General features: G+C 55.0%; 2 protein-coding genes across 3 annotated transcripts; one reads left to right on the forward strand and one right to left on the reverse strand.

Annotated features, from left to right (window-relative positions):
• The first annotated feature begins 488 nt into the window (after positions 1 to 488).
• On the forward strand, positions 489 to 3,108 carry DLX1 (distal-less homeobox 1). 2 transcript variants are annotated; one of them, XM_059927256.1, is made up of 3 exons: positions 489 to 801; positions 1,467 to 1,666; positions 2,854 to 3,108. In XM_059927256.1, the coding sequence occupies exons 1-3, from the start codon at positions 489 to 491 to the stop codon at positions 3,106 to 3,108; spliced, it is 768 nt and encodes a 255-aa protein (XP_059783239.1). The 2 variants fall into 2 exon arrangements, with proteins under 2 accessions (XP_059783239.1, XP_059783240.1); XM_059927257.1 differs by lacking the exon at positions 1,467 to 1,666 and having other exon boundaries at positions 2,854 to 2,930.
• Positions 3,109 to 15,624: 12,516 nt separating this feature from the next.
• DLX2 (distal-less homeobox 2) lies at positions 15,625 to 17,633 on the reverse strand. Its single transcript, XM_059927258.1, has 3 exons — positions 17,228 to 17,633; positions 16,549 to 16,733; positions 15,625 to 16,038 (listed from the first exon to the last, which is right to left on the reverse strand). The coding sequence occupies exons 1-3, from the start codon at positions 17,631 to 17,633 to the stop codon at positions 15,625 to 15,627; spliced, it is 1,005 nt and encodes a 334-aa protein (XP_059783241.1).
• Between the last annotated feature and the right edge of the window lie 2,343 nt (positions 17,634 to 19,976).

Here is a 19,976-nt window from a genome sequence, read left to right on the forward strand (position 1 = left end):
TTTCTGGGAAGTAAGACGCGCCGGGGAGGCGGGAGGCTGATGAGCCGCGGGCCGCGGAGGTCCCGGCGCGGACGCCTCAGCCCATTGTGCGCCCCACGCTGCGTGCTCTGTTGCAGAGGAGCCCCGGCCGGGAGGTGTGGATGCGTCTCTCCCGAGGCCGGGCCGCCTCGCCCGCTCTAGTCCAGCGGAGCCGGAGCGCCTCGGACCAATCCCCGGTGATTATGCAAGACAGCGGACCAATCAGCTCCGCCAGCTCATGAATATTTATGACCTTGGCTGAGTCAAAGCTTTGAAGCGAGTTTGGGGAGCTCGGCAGCATCATGCTTAGACTTTTCAAAGAGACAAACTCCATTTTCTTATGAATGGAAAGTGAAAACCCCTGTTACGCTTAAATTGGGTTCCTTCCTGTCCTGAGAAACACAGAGACCCCCAAAAGGGAAGCAGAGGAGAGAGAGAGAGAGACCCACACCCAGACCCCGCGAGAAGAGATGACCATGACCACCATGCCAGAGAGTCTCAACAGCCCCGTGTCGGGCAAGGCGGTGTTTATGGAGTTTGGGCCGCCCAACCAGCAAATGTCTCCTTCTCCCATGTCCCACGGGCACTACTCCATGCACTGTTTACACTCGGCGGGCCATTCGCAGCCCGACGGCGCCTACAGCTCGGCCTCGTCCTTCTCCCGACCGCTGGGCTACCCCTACGTCAACTCGGTCAGCAGCCACGCGTCCAGCCCCTACATCAGTTCGGTGCAGTCCTACCCGGGCAGCGCCAGCCTCGCCCAGAGCCGCCTGGAGGACCCAGGTACGTGCGCCTGCCAGGGAGAGGAAGAGGTGCGAAGGGAGGGAGGGAGGGGAAGAGAGAGGAGGAGGAGGAGAGAGAGAGAAAGGAGGGAGAGGAGTGGAGGAGAGAGACATGGAATGGGGGTGGGGAGGGCGCCGGAGCAGTGAAAGGTTTTGGGTATCAGTAAATGCATCCCTGTCATAGCAAAGAAATTTAAAAAATATATATCCACGCAACTTGCAACTATCCAGCGAAGGATAAATCCGAGAGCGTCCCCTGGCACTGGCTGGGCCTCTGGGTGGCTCCGTGAGCCGAGCACACAATGCCCTGGTGGAAAACAGAAACCCACATGTGCACGTATTAGTCTCGGTAATTATTTGTTGCGTAGCTCTGTAAACAATGTATGCAATTAAGGGTAATTAAACCTCAACTACTGCCTGTAAAAATAGCAAACTTTCCCTGCAAAGGCAGGAGCTGCGCGCCTGGGAACTGCCCCAGTCCGCTTGCAGCGGCCAGGGTCGGGCCCTTTGGACTTGGCGGGACCTTCCCTGGCTTTCGGAGTTTCTTGAGCGTTCTCACTCCTGGTCCTGCCTCTGCCACCCCTCTGCGGTCACTTGCTCTGGGCTCCCCGCACTAAAGGCAGTCCCTCGCCTTAACTACGGCCCCCACTTCTGCTGTCCCTCCAGGGGCTGACTCCGAGAAGAGCACGGTGGTGGAAGGCGGTGAAGTGCGCTTCAATGGCAAGGGGAAAAAGATCCGCAAACCCAGGACGATTTATTCCAGTTTGCAGTTGCAGGCTTTGAACCGCAGGTTCCAGCAAACTCAGTACCTAGCTCTGCCCGAGAGGGCGGAGCTCGCGGCCTCCTTGGGACTCACGCAGACGCAGGTACCTCGGCGCTGCCCCACTGTGGCGCCACGCAGGCTTCCCGCGGCCAACCTGCACCCGCAGCTTCATTTCTTGCTCTCTGGGCGTCAGGGGTCGGGGTGTGTGTGTGTGTGTGTGTGGTGTGTGGTGTGTGTGTGTGTGTGTGTGTGGTGTGTGTGTGTGTGTGTGTGTGTGTGTGTGGTGTGTGTGTGTGTGTGTGTGTCCCACCCCGACTCTCGCAACGTCTCTCCTTCCTCCGCAGTTCTCTCTGCCCTGGCTCTGTTGCTGCCCTCCGTTCTTGGACAATCTGATTAGGGCACAAGAAGGATTTCCCTAGGCACTTTGTTTGGGGACTCTGAGGTCACACGTGCCCGAACAACTGGAACAATAGACGCGGGGGTTAATCCCTTCTTTGCCTTTAAAGTGTGTGGCTAATCACTGCAGGCCTGGGCCCGAGCCTCTGTCTCCCTCCTCCTCCGCCTTCTCACCGGTTTGGGTTGGAGGGGGGAATCCTTTCCTCCGCCCTCTCACCTCCCAAGTCCCAGACCCTGGAGGAGAAACGGAAGCTTCCTTCCCTGGTTTCTCTAAGATTCCGGGGACCCCTTGGGCGTTCTGATCACGACTGGTGCGGGTTTCCAATGTCCGGGCCGGGATATGGAGCAGAGTTAGGAGACGCTAAGGAAAGGTGGATTTGAGTCCAAATGAAAAGTTTAACAAAACCCTGTGGCCTCCTCAGTCAGCCCGCAACTCGCTCAAGGGCTGAAATGATGGCGCAAAGAGAAGGCGGGTCACACTGGAAATAAATTTCCTCCACTTCTTTTCGCCACTCGGTTCTTTTATTGATGTTCATACTGGAATTGAAGCCTCGATGTTATGCAGGCTCCGCGTCTTCCCCAAAAGATTGCCGGGCTCGGGCTGAGTCCCAGGCAGGCGAAGGCCTGAATCCCTGCACCGCTCACCACCACACTCCCTGGCTCTCAGAGAGCTGCCCCTGCCGGCCACCGGCGGCCCGCGGTGGGGCCTCCCAGCCTTCGGTTCTTACGGGGGAAGGGGGGTGTGTATGCTTCTCCAGCAGGGAGCTGCCAGGTCGCGCAGGGCAGTGGCCCGCGGGGTATCCCCTCTTGCTGTCCCACGGCCCCCTTATCTCCCCAGGACCAAGGTAGGCACAGTGGACCTAGACCGAGTCACGTTGTTGTCCGCTCTTGCAGGTCAAGATCTGGTTCCAGAACAAGCGCTCCAAGTTCAAGAAGCTCATGAAGCAGGGCGGGGCCGCTCTGGAGGGTAGCGCGCTGGCCAACGGCCGGGCGCTGTCTGCCGGCTCTCCTCCAGTGCCACCCGGCTGGAACCCCAACTCCTCTTCCGGGAAGGGCTCGGGCGGCAGCGCGGGCTCCTACATCCCCAGCTACACGTCGTGGTACCCCTCGGCGCACCAAGAAGCTATGCAGCAACCCCAGCTCATGTGAGGTTGCGCGTCCGCACCCGCCCGCCTCCTTCTCGTCTCCCTCTGCCCGGGCCCCTCTCGCCTCCCGGTCCATCCGCCCCGTCCGCGTGCCGTGGGTCCGGAGGAGAAGGGCCCAGAGGGAAAGAAGAAGGAACAGTAAAGGCAGGACGCCTGCCGCCTCCTCCGAGTGCCGCGCGGTCTGGCTCGGCGACTTCCCTGGCGCCCACGCCCTTGCCCGAACCCCGGCCTCGGCCGCGCGGTGACAGCCGAGTGGCCTCGAAGCGCAGGCACAGCGGCCTGCGACAGCGGGAGCCGCAGCAAGAGCCCGCCGGACCCGACCGCCGACCCTCAGCTGTATGGGACTATCAGGAAAACAAAACAAAACAAAAAACAATGTAGAAAAAGCAAAAGCTCTTTCTGTCCTGTCCGTCTCTTGTCTCCTTTCGCTCTGTATCTGTGCGCTGACGAAGTCGAGGTTCTCGTCCGTCCGCTGTCCTCGTTCTTCGGCCTCTGAAAAAAGTCACCAGGTCGGAGGAGGCTTGGTCCACCGGGCCACCCAGTTCCGGGTACTGGAACGTTTTGTCTTTTCGGACCTTTTCCTGGGCCTGCCTAACCATCTGTGTGGCTCGTTCGGGGATTGGGGGAAATTGGAGGGAGGGGGTTTTATTTATTGAGAAATGGATTTCGCTTGAGGCTGAATGTTCGGTCAATTCACGGTTCTGTGGGGCGCGAGGAGCGCAGGGTCCAAAGGTACCCATTACTTTAAACGCACCTGGAAAAACGAATAAGGAGGACCTGGTGATTTTTAATTTATATAGTAACTTTTGTACTTCGCTGGTATGGAGAGGTTGGAACCGAATGATTTGCATTTTTTACATGTCCCATATTATTTTAAAAAGAAAAGAGAGAGAAAGAAATGAAGCCAACACAATTTCCTCATCTCGGGAAGAACGCTTGATCGCTTTGCCTGGTTAAGAAGGAAAATCCTAATTCTTCCCTTGTGGAGAGAGAGGACCGATGGGCGGGGAGAGAAAACGTGCAGGGGTGCGCCAGTGCCCTAATGCCGGTGGGCTTTAAAGTAAGACGAAAGCAGCTTTACAACAATCCCCAGAGGCTCGACCACAGAATAATGCCAGTCACCACCCTGAATGCACAGTCTCCAGTGCAGGATCTAATTGCTGTACATATTATTGTTATTAATTATTATTGTTATTATTATTGTTCTGTAAACATGTTGCACAAGCTTAGCTTTTTTTCTGTTGTGTGTGCCTGTAAAACCCGATGCTTTGTGAAATGAGAATCTTGACATTTTACTTGTGAAATTTGGAAAATGTGATCAAATGAAATCAACCGTGTTTTGTGTTCTCTATGTCAAAGTTTAGTTTTATATTGAGAATGTTAACTTATTGCTTTGTATCTTGGGGGGGGAAAGAACTTTGTAAATAAGTTATAAAGTTTCTCTGAGACAGTAAAATTATGGTTTCGAGAAAGAGTTGCTGTCTGGTGTGCTGTGTGAGGGGTGCTGGGGCCAGGCCAGCAGACTGCCACCTCTGCCCCAGATGAGGCAGGGGCAGCAACTCCTGTCTCCAGACATAGCAGGATAACGGTGGAGGCATGTGAAGCCCCTGCTGGGACCATTCTTCAAGCTTAACTCCTGCCCCCCCACAAGGGTCTGATCCCTGCCTGGGTTAGAGGGCGGTGGCAAGGGTCCCTGCGAAGGGGAATCATGAACAGGTGCGGCCTGGCAGAGCCAGGGCTCAGGAACCAAAGGGACTGTGAAGGCCGTCTAAAATGAGATGAAAGCAGAGCTCACAAGCAGCCGCCCTGTGAGATGTAAGTGCCCCCTGTGCCCAGTCACCTTGCAGGGAGCCTGGAAGCCTGAAAGTGGAGACACCCGACTATGCCCCTCGAATCCGCCGGGATCCGGCCTCTCGGCTTTTGCTTGCCCGCAGGGCGCTGGATCTCGACGCGGAAAAGACAAGGCCAGACGCAGGAAAGGGGCCGGAAGGACACGTCTGTCAAGCTACCCCCAATCAATCAGTGAGCTCCGGGGGACAGTCCCAAGGCGCCACCCGGGCCCCTCCACAGCCACTCCCACCCATCCGGGCCCATCCATAACGAGAGGCCCATTCCTGCCTAATGATGCCGGGCTTTTCTCTGCGACTAGGAGAAGCGGAGGTGCGGAGGGAGGGGCAGGTGGGCTCCGCTGACTCGACGGAACCCGAGAGCTTGTCAAGCCAAGCCCCCACCCCCTCCAGCGCAGAAGTCCCAAGGCCAGGCGGTTAAGGGTCACCTCCAGTGGACCGTTTTGATCAGTACACTCCAGAAGAACGTGGGCTCTGAGCCGCTAGCATCAGTCTGGCACCCTCCTCCTGCGCCCCAGACCAGCCTCAGCCCCAGGCCCCACAGCAAGCTGAGAGAGCTCAGGAAAGCTGCGGGCCCCGACGGGCTGCTTTGAACGATTCCCGCTTCCCTCGAACTCGCCTCCCGACACTGCTTCCCGAGGGGGCTGGCGCTCCGCCTTTGGGGGCCCCTTTGCAGCGCGCGGTGGGGAGCAGAGAGGGGAAGGCAGTGATCTGTGTTATGACAAGCACCCATTTTTCAATTGGTGCTGGTGAAAGATCAGATGCGCCAGGCTTCTCCGACGCCCTTTAGGAAAGGGAGGGGAAGGGGGGAGTGGTGGAGGGAGCAGGGGAGGTGGTGGGGAATGGAGCGGGGAACCTCGAGGCTCCTTCTGGGCCTGAGAGTGGGGCTCTTCCTCTCCCACAAGCCCCCAGAATCTGGAGCGCTAAGGGGGGTGATCGGACCTTGGAGACCAGGATGCATGCGAGCGGGTGTCGAAGCTAAAAAGAGGGAACTGTTTTCCCGGGCTGGGCTCCGGCGCGGAGACAGGGACCTTCCTGGATTTCGTTTCCCCTGCCAAATGTGACTTTGCTAGCGGGAAGGTTTTGGCAGATTTCTTTCACGCATCCAACTCTGGTACCCCAGACAGCCGACAGGGCCCAACGCCTGAAGCCACAGGCAAAATCTGTTTGGTCAAGCGGATTTTAATACTTTGAGATATTAGCTTATACTAATTTAATAATCTCATGCTAACAGTTCAAATAGAGAAATTATTAGTTTTAGCTCAACGAAGGCGGTCTTTAGTTAGGCTCTATTATAATTATAAGCGGTTGTACTTTAAAAAAATGTTAATCTCAATATAGGTCTAATTAATGCTGCCTTGTTACTGACAAGTAGTTCATCAAATATCTGATTCAAAGATTTTCATAATGAGTATATTAATTAAACTATGAATAATCTAAAGGTGGTTATATTTAAACAATACCTCATTATAATGATTAAATACTGATTTTGAATATTATGTCTTAACAATTGTCACTTAGAAAACACAACCTTTCCTTATGTATGAGTCTGTAATGGCAAAATGCAATTTTGGGATTTTTTTCCCCTTGTTCAAAAAATGTGAACCTCATTTTAAAACACTTCTGAAATAGGTTACACACAGCTTAATGATTATCAAAATGACTCTTTTCTGCAAAAAAAGACCCCAAAGTGCGCGTACAGCTGCAAACCCAAGAGGGTCAGCATCATTTCACTGTATTCTCTTCTTGATTACAAGCCGGGCCCATCAAACACAACATAATTACAGTAATTTCAGGTTTATTTATTCTAATGCAGTTTCCCCATCTCTCTGGTAATTATGAGCAATTTTTTCGCCCAGGGAATCTTTTTGCATTAACAAAAGAGATAACGCACTGAAAGCCAAATTTGCTGTGCATTGAGAAAAGAAAAAAAAAAAATCAAATAGGTGCGAGCTGCCATCTCTGCAATTCTCCGGTACCGGAGCCGGCAAATTGCTTGCAGGTGTATGAAGCAAGCTTGTCAATGGCCGGGCCTCCAAATTAGCAAATGCTCTGCGTCGAAGTAATGAAGACAGACTTAGCAAAATTGCCAAACAACAGATACCTCTTTAATATCTTCTCTCACACACTCGCTCTAAAAGGGGTAGGGGTGGGGGTGGAGGGGCAGAAGCAACAATCCCCAGCCCCCTCCTCACTGGTCTTGGGTTTCATAAGCTGGGGACTGAGTGGCCCTGCAAGTAGTGGTCTAATTGTGGAAAAATCAAGCTCCTAAATCTAGGCAATATTTTAAAATACAACATTGGAAACATGTTTATAATTCACAGTGTTCCTTCACTGATTATTATGTTTTATTTTTATTTCTTTCTTTTTGAGATCTGCACTGGGCTAGGTCAGATGGCTCTCCAGACTTGCCTATTCTGCACTAGTTTAAAGAGCCACAAAAAGTTTTAGAATCCCCCCATCTATATGCACAGAAGTATGAATTTACTCTTAGAGTCATTTGATGTAGAAATTAACTAAATCTCTCCCTTTGAAGAAATTGTCAATTTCTGTCACCAGAGGAAAGGTAGGTCTGGGTGCTGGATACAAAACCTGCGAAACTCGATCCCAAGAAAAAGTGGAAGGAAAGAAGCAATCCAGGCCCCTAGCTCTATATTTTTATCCTGCTACTCATGTCTTTCATTCTGTATCTTTAAAAAAACCGATTTCAAAAATCTCTAGCTTTTGTCATCCCACCGCCTGGGTTAAACACCCCAAAATCAAAGGCTAAAGCGAACTTTTCTGCTTCTCATCCCTCATGGCCATAGAAACCTCTATCAAATGCAGTAGAGAGGGTAAGGGTCTCTCCCTCTCATGACTCAAAGAAACCCTCCTTCCGTCCCAGCTCCACAACAAACCCCAATTCAGTGTAGACTGGCAAACGGCTCTAAAGGGTGCCTTCCCCAGGTTCAAGAAACTGTCACCCCCCACCCACTCCTTTCCTACCCCCTCCCTCATCCCCCAACCTTCAGGGATTAACACTTCCTGAAACATCAAGTGTTTTTATAAAAAGGAAAAAAAATAATCCTGACATCGCTGACAAGAAGTTTTGATGGAAGAATTAGCTGGTGCATACATAATCACTCCCCCCACCCTCCTATTCCCGGAGCGGGAGCCGCTGCGGCGGGCGCAGCGCAGCCTTCCAACCCTCTGAAAAATGAAACCGGTTTCCACCCTTACCTTCTTCAGTGTCAATTTCAGATAATCTGGACACAATCTTTGCTACATCAAATCAAAAGGGTCGAAGGCGGCTTTTGGCTGGGAGAAAGACAGGAAAGAAAAGGCAAAAAAGAAAAAAGAAAAAAAAGAAAAAAAAAAAAAGGAAAAATAGGAAATACAAAACCGACCAAACCAGAGCAAAACAAAATCAGAAAACCAAAAAGTATCCCCCAGCCCCATCCTCCTATCCTGAGGTAAAGAGTGGAAAGAGGTCTCCAGGACCAGATGCCTCCGAGCGCCGCAGGCTTTTTGCAGCGCTGCGCTTGCAGAATAGGACTGAAAATTTCGGCTATATAGCCTCTGTCTTTATAGCTGATGAAAAAAATTGCAGATTATTAGCATAAATGTTTACTCTTCATTACGCTGATGACATTGTGCACTCGAGATCTTGGTAATCTTTGGGAAAATTATGAGTAATTTTTAAAAATTTTAAAGCAGCAGCAGTTACCATGCAATTCAGGCTAATTCTGCGTAGGCTCCGAACGGATATAATTATCGAGGAGTCAAGATGTTATGCTAAAAACTATGCATTGATATTCCCATTTATTATGTACATACAACTTTGACAATGTTGATGCTTGAAATAGCAGGAAATTGTCTTGCGCAAAAATTACAGTCCATATTAGGACATCTGAAATTGCGAAGAATTATATAGTAATTGCAGGCTTTCAGATGGGAGAGCCAGAATGCTCAAACTAGTGCAAATGTGGATAAAATTACAGATCAGAGCAAAAATTAGGGAAAAAGGGGGTCTGGGATTTTTCAGGTTGGCTATAGGATTCCGGAAGTGTCTAATGCCATATGATTGCTGCAGCTTTAGGGGAGACATTCATGCCTCAAATAGCGCCTTGGCCAGGGTGGCTTTAATTGAATTTCTTGGGCTTTTTCTTTTAATAGGGGCAAATGAGAAAATTGGCCACCCAAGGCAAATTTTCACTGTTCTCCCGCAGGAAAAGAGAATCCCTTTTCCCGCGTGCCTGCTGGCCCCAGCTGGGATGCCTGAGAGGCCCAGGACCCCGACCCTAAATGCGGCGACTAAGCAAGAAAGTGCCTGAGCAGGATTCCCACCACCCCCCTCCTCCTCCCAACACCTCTTCTATTTTTGTTCTTTCCAGTTCTCCCCTCCTCCTTCCTTCGGCCCCTTTCCCGTATTCTCGCAAACCCCCTCCAAAGTGCACCCAAGTAGGGCCCTGGAATCTGCAGGCCGAGTCCAGGGGGCGGGAGGAGGGGTGCGGGGGTAGCTGGCTGAGGAGTTGGTGTGAGGCGGTCATCACCCCTAGACAGGGTGCCGCCCAGTGCCGGCGGACACCAGCCTGCTTTTTTGGAAGCTTTGGGAAGAGGAGGGAAGGATCTGAGGATCCTCGGGGCCCGCCCCGCGAACTCCTAGGCGTTTCTTTGATCTCCACCGCAGAGAGATAGCGCCCCCGAGAAACACCCATTCCCCACTTGGGCAGTGCTTCTCTCGGGCACTGAGACAGCCTGCGACTTTAAGAAGCCAAGGCCAGGGCCGCAGAGGGATGGGGCGGGGCGGGGGCTGCCCCGGGGCGGGGTGGGGGGGGCGGCTTGCTGCGGCTCCGGGCTGGAGAAGCCTACAGGAGTGCGGCCACCGCTCGGAGCAGCCCGGACTCGGTCGGGTTCCAGGGCCAGAAGTCGCCATTGTTCCGTGAGCGACGATTTCATCTCTAGGGTATTTGAGCCTCCTGGGCCACAAAAAGGAGGGCAGGAGCGGGAGCGGGGAAAGCCCGCCATGTTTGCTCTGTGCGGGCCCGAGTCGGCCCCCTGGGATTACCCCGGCGCGCTCCAAGTCCAGTCCCTCCCTCTCCTTCGCCTTTTCTCTTTCCCCGGAGTTCTAATCTTCTGGCTCGCAGTCCCGACCCACCACAGGGAGCCTTTCTCCACCTTCCCGGGCTCCGCGCCCAAACCTCACCGCCGGCCTCCGCCCTCCAGCTCCTAGCGCTGGCGGGACCGGACCCGGGACGCAGCCAGTGGCACCAGGACTCCTGAGGATTCCCAAAACGGGCCTCCGGAGAATCCTGGGAGCGCTGCGCAGCCCGCAAACTGCTAAGACACTGCAGTGTTTGCGGTCTGGCCCGACCGGGAGGACGGAGAGGAGCGGAGGCGGCCGGAGAAAGAAAGGTCTATCTAGAGACTCTGCCTGTGTTCTCACGTGGAGGTGGAATGGCTGCTCCTCCAAGATCTGCCTGCGCTCTCTTTGCGTGAAGCACAGCCGCCCCGCGGCCCCGCCCGGCCCCAGGTCCCAGGCCCCAGGGCGGAATATAAAGTCTTGTAATGGGGCAATCACTGCCAAATCCGTCCCAGCGAGGGGAACTCCCGGCAGGGGGGCCTCAGAGGGTAGCAGGGGCCTCCGAATCCGCCCGCGCCTTTGAGTTTGGGGGGTGGGAGACTGGGCAGCGGGTTAGGCTTGGGGGGCAGATTCCAGATGCGTAGGGAGGCTTCCCTGGGGCGGTTTTGGGTATCACGACCCTGCGAGAGCCCGCCCGTCTCCGGAGAGCCTAGTCAGACCCGGCCAGGGGCCCGCGTAATCAAGACTGCAGGATCGCGTCCCACCCACCGGCTTGCGGGGACCCCAAAGTCAAATGCAAAAGAACCAGTATTTTACGAGGAAGAGAGAATCTGTAGTTTCATTCTCAAAGAAGTCTCTAACCCCCAACAGGTTTAAGCGACTGGTGGTCGCTGTTCCCCAGCGGGAAAAGACCCGGCTTGTGACTTTTGAGCAAGTGCTTGGGACGGGGACGGGGGAGGGGGTGTTTTGGGGAGTGCGGGAGTTGCTCCTGGGTTTTACAGTCAGTGAGGACATCTTTGTTAGAAAGGTAAGGGGTCTTTCTGCTCCCCGATATCACTCTCCTTCACGGGACCTTTTACCCCTCTTTTCCGCCCCCCTTCTGCCAAAGAACTGTTTGTAAACAAAGCTCCGGTCTTCCAGCCTTCTCTCCGCCCCCATCAAACCTGATACTTCCCCCAAACTCTCCCCACTAGTCTCGGAAATCCTTACACAGGACGGATATTCACAATTTTCACAAGTAATCCTGAAAGAAGGCGGAGGGGAAGCCTCCTAAATGGTCCCACATTGCAGCCGCGCTGATTAGGCCCGGGATGCATTCCCTTTCTTTCCTGCCTCCCAACCCCTCCCCTCGCAGCCCGGCAGCGGCGGGGCGGGCGGCGGGAATTCGGGGCCGTGGGAGGGGTGTGTGTCTACACCCGGGAAGCACCCGGGGCGGGGTGGCCTGCGGTGGAGCGCGCGCAGGGCGGGGGTACGGGGGGTAGGGGAGGGGGAACTGCGAGGAGCAGGGGACGCGGGCTCGCCAGGAGTGCCTGCAACTGGAGTTGGACCTCAGTGCCAGTGCTCAGCCGGAGTTCCGAGCAACACTGCCAGGGGGTGGAGCGGAGAGAACCGGGCACCCCTCACTCTTCGTCTTCCCTCCCTCTGCCTCCCTGCTCTTGTCATATCCTGTCTCTGGCCTGATATTTCACGCGAGCAAATGGAAGGGGATTACAATGAAGATTTATGTGTGTTCCGAGCGCGGCTGGTTTCCCAGTGCAGGGAGCCGAGATCGCTGCTTCCCATTTCCATTTTTCATTCGCGCTTTGGGAGTGCAGTCGGGCGCGGGGGGAGCTTGTCTGCGCGGCGGCGGCGGGCTGATCACAGGGCTCCGCGTCTCCCAGCGGGCCGCGAGACTGTGAGAAGGACTTGCCAGCGCGTCGCCCCCGGCGGGGCTGGAGCCTGCCCCCTCCTCCCCCAGCCAGGCTTTGTTTCTCCCCTCGCTCACCCCTCCTCCTCCCCGCCCCCTTACTTCTGGGACCCAGGTGCATCCTTGCTTTCCCTTCTCTTTGCCCTTCTCCTTGTCTGCGGAAACGCCCCCTTCCTCTGGCCCCTGCACCCTTCTGCTCTCTGCTTCAAGGGCTTCCCGGGGAAAGGCGCGCCGTGGCCCGGCCCGACCCCGCCGCCGCCGGGTGCCAGGTTCGGTGACTCCGGCGAGTCTGTGGGGCCTTGGCCCACCCCAGAGCTGGGGCCGCCCGCCCTCCCGGCTCCCAGGCTCGCTCATGCCAAGGCCTGTTGCGTGATTCCAACTTGGGCTGACATTCCCTGCCCCGGGCGCTTCGGCGTAGGCCTCTTAATCATCTTGTCTGCTGCAGATCCTCGACACCAGCCAATTTACTGCCCCGTCTCTCCTCGCTGGTTTCAGGAGGGGGAGGGGAGTGCGCGCAAAGGAAGGGAGGGCACAGTCAACCGCAGAAAGAAGGCTGGCACCAGCTACTGGCACTCAAAGAAAACCACGAAATTTGGAGCTGGGGCGGGAGCGGTGGCAGGAATGGGGGTCTGCTAGGCAGCAACTGCTTAGGGAAGTCAGAATCATGGGGTCAATGAGCTTCATCCCAGGCTTCCCTAGCCTGGGAAAACAATGCAGGAATGCGAACGGACACTTGACTGAATGGCCTCCCTGCCTTCCCCAGAGCCCCAACTCTGTGGACCATACTCTGCTGTAAACTAGATTCAATGCAGGCCTCAAAACAATCTGGCCAGAAAAGTGAGGATTCCTCTCAGTGATGCTTAGAAAGTCACCATTGTCCCACGTCTGTTTTTTTTTTTTTTAATTTTATTTTTTATTTTTGGCTGCTTTGGGTCTTCGTTGCTTGCTGCACGCGGGCTTTCTCTAGTTGCGGGTAGCGGGGGCTGCTCTTCGTTGCGGTGCGCGGGCTTCTCATTGTGGTGGCTTCTCTTGTTGCGGAGCACGAGCTCCAGTAGTTGCAGCACATGGGCTCAGTAGTTGCGCCACACAGGCTCAGTAGTTGTGGCACACGGGCTTAGTTGCTCCGCGGCATGTGGGATCTTCCCTGACCAGGGATCGAACCCATGTCCCCTGCATTGGCAGGCGGATTCTTAACCACCGCACCACCAGGGAAGTCCCCCACGTCTGTTTTTTGGCAGACATTAGTTGAGGACACACAAAAAGGATGGCCTGAATAGCCATCCTAGAGGACATATGGCAAACTGGGCTCTCTGGCTTGCCCCCAACCTCCTCTCCAGTAGACGCTGGTCGCTTCAGAGGGGATGGCTAAGGTTCAGCCTCTCATATAGGAAGGGGCCAGAGCTCTCCCAGCCCTAGAATGCTGCTCTTCCACACAAGGTGAACTTGGAAAGGCCTCTGGGTAACTCTGGGCCTCATAATTGCAGGCAAAAGTAAAGCCTCACTATTTGGGGGCATTGGGATAAAACTCTATGCTACTAAGCAAAATTTATTGAGTGTTTACCGTATGCCACACACCGTCATTCCCTTGTTAAAGGCTCCCAGCTCTGAGATATCTGTTATTATTGATTCCATCTTACAGATCTGCAAATTGCAGCACAGAAAGGTTAAGTGGGTAGCCTAAAGTCACACAGTTTGTGACTGAAGCCAAGACGTTTCCAACTGTAGGCCCCAGCGCTTTCAAGGAAAAAGACTTTTAGTTCAGGACTGCATTACCCACCTACCCCTGGCCTTTGAAGGGAATGCCAGAAATTAGGGTCACTTCCAAAGCTGGACGCTAGCTATGTGGGACCCAAGGTGGAAAGCAGAGCTGAATCATGTATGGACGTTTCCCCTCCGAGATCGTGAGGTGTTCACAACGCCGAAACCACAGCACTGTGCGTCGGTCTCCGTGCGAATGTACGTGAATTTTTGTCAGTGTTCTGTGTAGGAGTGTAAGTGTGATTCAGTATGTGATAGTATGGATGTGACTGTGCGAGTCACAGTGTGTGATTGCATGTGTGCTAGCGCAGCCCTGTGTGCCCGGGGTCGCCCTGCCTTCCAGAGTCTGGCGAGGGCCTGGGTGGCTCACTGAGTTCTCAGCTCAGCCAGTCCCAGAAGGGCTGCAGGGCAAGCAGTGGGGAGGGTCCAAACTATGGGTCAGACTCCGGCTTCGGCAGGTTCCCCGCGGCGGCTCGAAGGTACTGCCCTGCCAGCACCTCGGGCGAGGGGGCGGCTGAGACCTCCCAGGAGCGGGGCTGCGGCGCCGGCGCCGAAGGGGCCGGGCGGGCGGAGGCCGGAGCCACCCGGCGCTGAGTGACTCACCGCAACGAGAGCTGGCGAACCTCGCGCAGGGACACGGATGCGGGCAGAGCGTGAACTCTCGCTGCGGCCCTGCGCTGAGAGCGCGGGTCCTCGCCTCGCCGCACCTCTCCGCAAGTCGCAGCCTCCGATAGATGTAAATGTCACTCTTGGCTGACCTAGTTCCCCGCCTGGGCAGCGGCTCGAGCTTCCAGGTCGTGACACCAAGGAAAAAGCGCACACATCCAATGAAAACAATAATTTATTTAAATAATCTCTTCATATTGTAAAATCAACATTAAGAGCATGTTGTTTTCATAATAAATAACCCCAAAATACCTTTCATTTCAAGAACAAAGACTTTAGGATAAGATAAAACAAATCCAAATCAGTAGCTTAGTTAAACTGAGAACATTTTTCGAAGGGAAAAATAAAACTGAGGGGTTGCTGAGGTCACTGCTAAACCGCAGTTTTCACAAGTGGGGATTTACAAAAAAGTCTGAAAAGATGAGTATTTTTATACAAATAAATCAGTGGGAAAATCTGCACAGACACCTTTATTTACAAACGCTATATCGAAGTCCAGGCTAATAATCCTGAATAGGTTTTAAAAAAGATAATTTAAACACATTTTTTTTGCAGTGTCCACATATTAAAAAAATCATTTTTTCCCCCAACATCAAAATGAGGTCATCCGCAAAGGCACCTAAACTTTTAAAAAAATAAAAATAAAAAAACTCCACTGGTGAAGGATGAGGAGAGAGCTGAGGGAGCGTTCCTGCGAGGAGAGCTAAGGCGGGGGAGGGACGAGGGCTCCAACGGCTGGAAACAGCAGGGCAGAAAAAAAGCGGCGGGCCGCCGGGGTCAAGGGGTCGGGGCGGGGGGAGGGCAGGCCGGCAGGACCGGGAGGTCAATAACCCCAGAGGACAGGAGCTGGGCCTGGGGGCGGGCAAGGAGAAAGGAGCCTCAGAGGGCCCAGGCAGCCTCGCGGGCGGGGCAGGCGTCCCTCTCCGGGACTCTGCTCGCGGCCCGGGGCGAAAAAGGCGCCGGACTGCCTCGCCGGGCGGGGCGGGGAGGGGAGGCAAGTCTGAGGCGGGGCTCAGGTCGGAAAGGCGGCCGTGGCAGGGTTTCTCCCGCGGATGCCGGGTTTCTCCGAGGGGAGCCCGTGGCGCGAGAAGACGCCTTCCAGTTGGCCGCGCGGTGGCCCCGCGAGGGTAGCAGGGCCTGGGGTAGGCCATCCTGGGCCGCCACCTCCGGGAGCGGCGGGTGGCATCATCGGGCCAGCCGGAGGGACCCTATGGCTCTGGGGACGAGCAGTAAGGATAACTGGTCTCTGCTCTCTCAAGTCTCTGGCGCAGTCTCCGGGAGTTAGAAAATCGTCCCGGCGCTCACTGGGGCGCCCCCGCCGCCGTGGTGGTGCTGGTGGTGGTGGTGGTGCGGCTGCGGGGTCTGCGCCGGGTGCAGCAGCGGCGCGGCGGCCTGCAGGTGCGAAGCGGAGCCCGAGGCCTGGTGGTACCACGGGTAGTTTCCCAGGAAAGCCGAGGCGGCGCTGCTCGGGCTGGAGCCGGAGCTGCCTGCGCCGCTGCCGCTGCCGCCGCTGCCCGGGCCGCCGCCGCCCCCCATCCGCTGCGGTGCGCCGAAGTCCCAGGAGGTCGGCGCCGAGGCTGGCGGCGAAGCACAAGGTGGCGAGGCGCTGGCCCCCGGGTGCTGCTCCGAAGGGATCTCACCGCTCTTCCACATTTTCTTGAACTTGGATCGGCGGTTCTGGAACCAGATTTTGACCTTTGTGGAAAAGGGACCTGAGCATTAATGGAGGAACCTCGGCCTGGGGCAGGGGAGGGGAGGAAGCTTAGGAAGACAGCTGGTAAGAGGCGGACACCCTGGGCAGGTAAGCCGATCACGTGCCGCGGCCTCAGAGGGTCTGTCGGTTCCTGCTCCAATGGGAGGTATTCTCAAAAAACCCGAGAGAGCTGATGTGTGTGCACTTCGGTGATGGTGACAGCGGAGGCAGTCAGGAGGGCCACTTGTTTTACCCGCTTAATCAGTAGTACGCGGAAGGACAACTTGCTACCGGATTTCTGCCTACCCCTGTCCTATCCTTTTCTCGCACGAGGTGGCACCCTGGGGGATTTCAGCTTCGGGCGTGGAAGTTTAGGCCGCCCAAGGCGCGGGCCTCGAAATCCTTAAAAGTACTATAAAAAATACTTTAAAAAACATAGTCCTAAACCTGCCTGCTTCCTGGCCATCCCAGGCCAGCGCCCTCCTCGTGCCTCCCAGGCCGCGAGCCCTCACCTGAGTCTGGGTGAGGCCCAGAGACGCCGCCAGCTCAGCTCGCTCGGGCAGTGCCAGGTACTGAGTCTTTTGGAAACGCCGCTGAAGAGCCGCCAGCTGGAAACTGGAGTAGATGGTTCGGGGTTTCCGGACTTTCTTTGGCTTCCCGTTTACTATCCGGATTTCAGGTTCGAGGTCCTCTTTCTCTGCAATAAAATGGAATCGTGAGAACCGCGCAACCGCGGGAGCCCAGGAGTTCCCCGCCCGCCGGGAGAGCAGCGTGGAACTCGGCCTAAGCCGGGAGGCGGGTTCTTGGAGACGCTGCGCGGCGCTCAGGCACAACTTTGCAACGCGCGGACCCGCGCCGCCAACGAACCCGGGAGTCGGCCCCTCCAGGGAAGGGGAAGACAGGCGCAAACCGGGGGAGAAAGGAGCAGCAGGTGGTAGGGAAATGAGGTTGTCGTGAGGCCACCCGCCGAGGCCACCTGGTCCCACCAGCCGAGTACCCGGGTACCCGAGGGACGTACCCGGTGACCCTCCGCCAAATGAAAGTTGAGGAGGGTAAAGGGCGCGAGGCGAGCGGGAAGCAATCAGTGTGAAAGGCCAGGGCTCCAGATGGATCCCCGTCCCAAACATTTTTATCCCACCCATCCCAGGAACTAGACCGACTTGGCACCCTTGACGCGAAAGTTATGCTTACCAGGTTCGTTGTTGGCCGGGGACGAACTGGTCCCGTAGGGCGCGTAGGAGGTGTAGGCGGCGGTGTAGCCCAGGTCGTAGCCGCTCTTGGCTGAATAAGGGACGTTGTTGAGGCCGCTGGCGTGGTACTGGTAGGAGCCCATGTGCGCGTAGGGCGAGCCCCCAGCGCCGCCGCCGCCGCCGCCGCTGCCCGCCGGGTGTTGCTGGTTGGTATAGTAGCTGCTGTCTGTAGCTGTGGACACCGGGAGTGTTGGCGACTCCTGAGGCTTGTGGAGGCTGCTGCCGTTGCTGCCGCCGGGGCCAGCGCCGCCGCCGCTCGGGGGCTGCTGTTGCTGGTGGTACGTGCTGGAGGCCGTGATCTGGGTCGAGTGCATATCAGCCACCAGACTGTCAAAGACTCCAGTCATCCTGGCCCGGGACGGGAAAGAGCAGGGGTGGCGGGCGCGAGGGGGGTTGCGAGGCGCCTCCTCCGTCTCTCCCTGTCCCCTCCAGCAGCCAATGTAATTACAGTGGGGGAGGGGGGAGGAAAACAAGAAATGCGGCAATGGTCTAGGCAACTCCTCCTCCGGGGGAGGCGATCACCGTGCACTGCTCGGGACAGCTGCCTCCGGCCGCATCCTCTCTCCGCCTCTCGGGCTGCTCGGCTCCTTGCCCAGCGCGGGCTCGGGGCGGGCAGTGGAGGGGTCAGGGGTGGCGGGGCCTGGCCAGGGCTCCGGGAGGAGGTGGGAGCAGGTGAGCAGCCCCGAGCGGCTTTACGATTGTCTGTGGGCCGGGCTCCCGCAGGGTGGGCATTTAACACTCGTCACGTGAGCTCAGGCGACGTCACCTAGCAACGGCCAATCAGAAGCGCCGAGCCACAAGGCTTCTGGAGCTCAGGAACGCCGGGCGCGGGGCTGGGGGGCTGGGGGGCTGGGGGGCTGGGGGGGGGCGGGAATCACAGGGCTGGCGCTGCGGCTGCTGTGGTCGTGGGTGCAGACAGGCTGCTGCTGAATGTGAGCTGCGAGGCGAGGGGCTGGAGGCGGGGGGCGGGGAATCAGGGTGACCGATGGTAGGAGGACAGAAGGCGTGAAGACGGAGACTGTCATTTCGCCTCCGAGGAAGAAGAAATGGGGTCTCCCAACCCATTCTGTGTACAAGTGTCGACCAATTCCAGTGATTCGTACTTTCACGTCCGAGGTCAGCTTTCAAACATTAATCAAAATAAAGTGGTGCCGAGAGCCCGGCCAGTTCTAACTCCGCTTTTCCTCGAAGGGTCTGGCATTTACTGTTGTCAGCCACTCGGCACTTGACATAGTCCATTGATTTAAATTATCCATAAACCACGTATAATAATAATACCTGCTTCCTAACCAACCCACAGGGCTATTAGGAAAATTAATTCGATAATATTTAAACTATTTTCCTTGTTCCTTGAGAGAAAAGCTATATAAATACAAAGGTAGTATTGCTAATGATATATTTGAAAGCATTTTCCCTTGTACTTTTCTGACACACCGAGACTCTGAGTAATTACGTGTATTTGATGGCTAATTGACAACCGAAAAACGATCCCGGGGATTTCCTCTCTAGGTTGGACTGACCAGATGGCCTTCAAAGTTCGTTCTAACTTTAAATTCCATGTTTTTACGAAAAAGGAAATGGGATGATACTTTGGTGAGAGTGTTGTCTCGATACTACGAATCTTGCTAAATTTACAGAAACAAAAAAGTTTTATCTCATGCACTTAACCCTATTTTACAGATTTTTCATTTTAGGACAATGTTTGGCCCTATCACTGAAATTTCTTCTTCTTTTAAATCTGAAGTGGCGACTTCCTCTATATCTCTGTTTCCTGGTGGTTGGAAACCGTGGCCCGGAGTTGAGGGACACTCGCCTTTACCGGAGTCCGCAGTTCCTGCCTTGTGGCGCCACCTGGTGGAGGTGTTCGTGATTGCGGTGGGCCCAGTAGACAGTCTAATCATGCCGAGGCGCCAGCCTCTGAAACCCCCCAAAAGAACAAAATAGTAATTAAAAGCCACAAAATTGTGCTAGTGCGCGCCATCTGAAGCACCCCGTTCTAAGGACATAACACGTCGCTGAAAGAACTTGTTACAACAACTGCCTAATGGAAAACAAGTTAATACTTTGAAAAATATCTTTGGTTTTCTTCCTCAGAAAAAGCAAGTGTGTAATTAAAACTCCAGCATCCACATAACTCACTCTCTGCGGAATAGTGAGGAAGGTAATCCGCCTTCAAATCTGCCTGGATTAGTTTCCAGCCGTCCTTTTGGTTACAGAAGGCCCCTAGATGGAGAAGGGTGAGCTGGTTTAGAAAGCTTTGGGAGGTGGGTCTCACCAGAGGAGAGGCCGCATTGCCTCGTCAGCGCATTGCGAGCTCAGCCTGCTGCTTTGTGGGCCCCAGTCTCAAACTTAACCTCTTGATATGTAATCAAGATTGCTTTTTGGTGTCTTGACACCTAGTTACAAATCTTTCTGTCACCACAGTGGTAGCTGTTTTGACCTAAGGTAAAAACTTGTTTTCCTATTGAAAACGAAATATAAAAGATCTAATTTCCATAGCCTTGCCTTCTCTCTGCTCCTTTGTTCCCACCCCAAGCATGTACTCCAGACTTGTTCATGGTGGCAAATGTGTTTAATTTTATTAACTGTGAGAACCTGCATGAATGGCCTGAAGTCCAGGTCAGCTAGATCTGGAAAATAGCATCTTCCTGGAAGGAAATATGACCCCAGTTCCCCTTTAACTGCAAAAC

This window comes from Balaenoptera ricei, chromosome 7 (assembly GCF_028023285.1).
Source record: "Balaenoptera ricei isolate mBalRic1 chromosome 7, mBalRic1.hap2, whole genome shotgun sequence".
In the NCBI taxonomy this organism is placed as follows: domain Eukaryota; kingdom Metazoa; phylum Chordata; class Mammalia; order Artiodactyla; family Balaenopteridae; genus Balaenoptera; species Balaenoptera ricei.

Coding starts and splice junctions, on each gene's coding strand:
- DLX1 (XM_059927256.1), top strand. CDS start 489: ATGACCATGACCACCATGCCAGAGAGTCTCAACAGCCCCGTGTCGGGC. Junction 802..1,466: donor GAGCCGCCTGGAGGACCCAG/GTACGTGCGCCT, acceptor CTGTCCCTCCAG/GGGCTGACTCCGAGAAGAGC. Junction 1,667..2,853: donor TGGGACTCACGCAGACGCAG/GTACCTCGGCGC, acceptor CCGCTCTTGCAG/GTCAAGATCTGGTTCCAGAA.
- DLX2 (XM_059927258.1), bottom strand. CDS start 17,633: ATGACTGGAGTCTTTGACAGTCTGGTGGCTGATATGCACTCGACCCAG. Junction 16,734..17,227: donor CCCGGCCAACAACGAACCTG/GTAAGCATAACT, acceptor ATTTTATTGCAG/AGAAAGAGGACCTCGAACCT. Junction 16,039..16,548: donor TGGGCCTCACCCAGACTCAG/GTGAGGGCTCGC, acceptor TTTTCCACAAAG/GTCAAAATCTGGTTCCAGAA.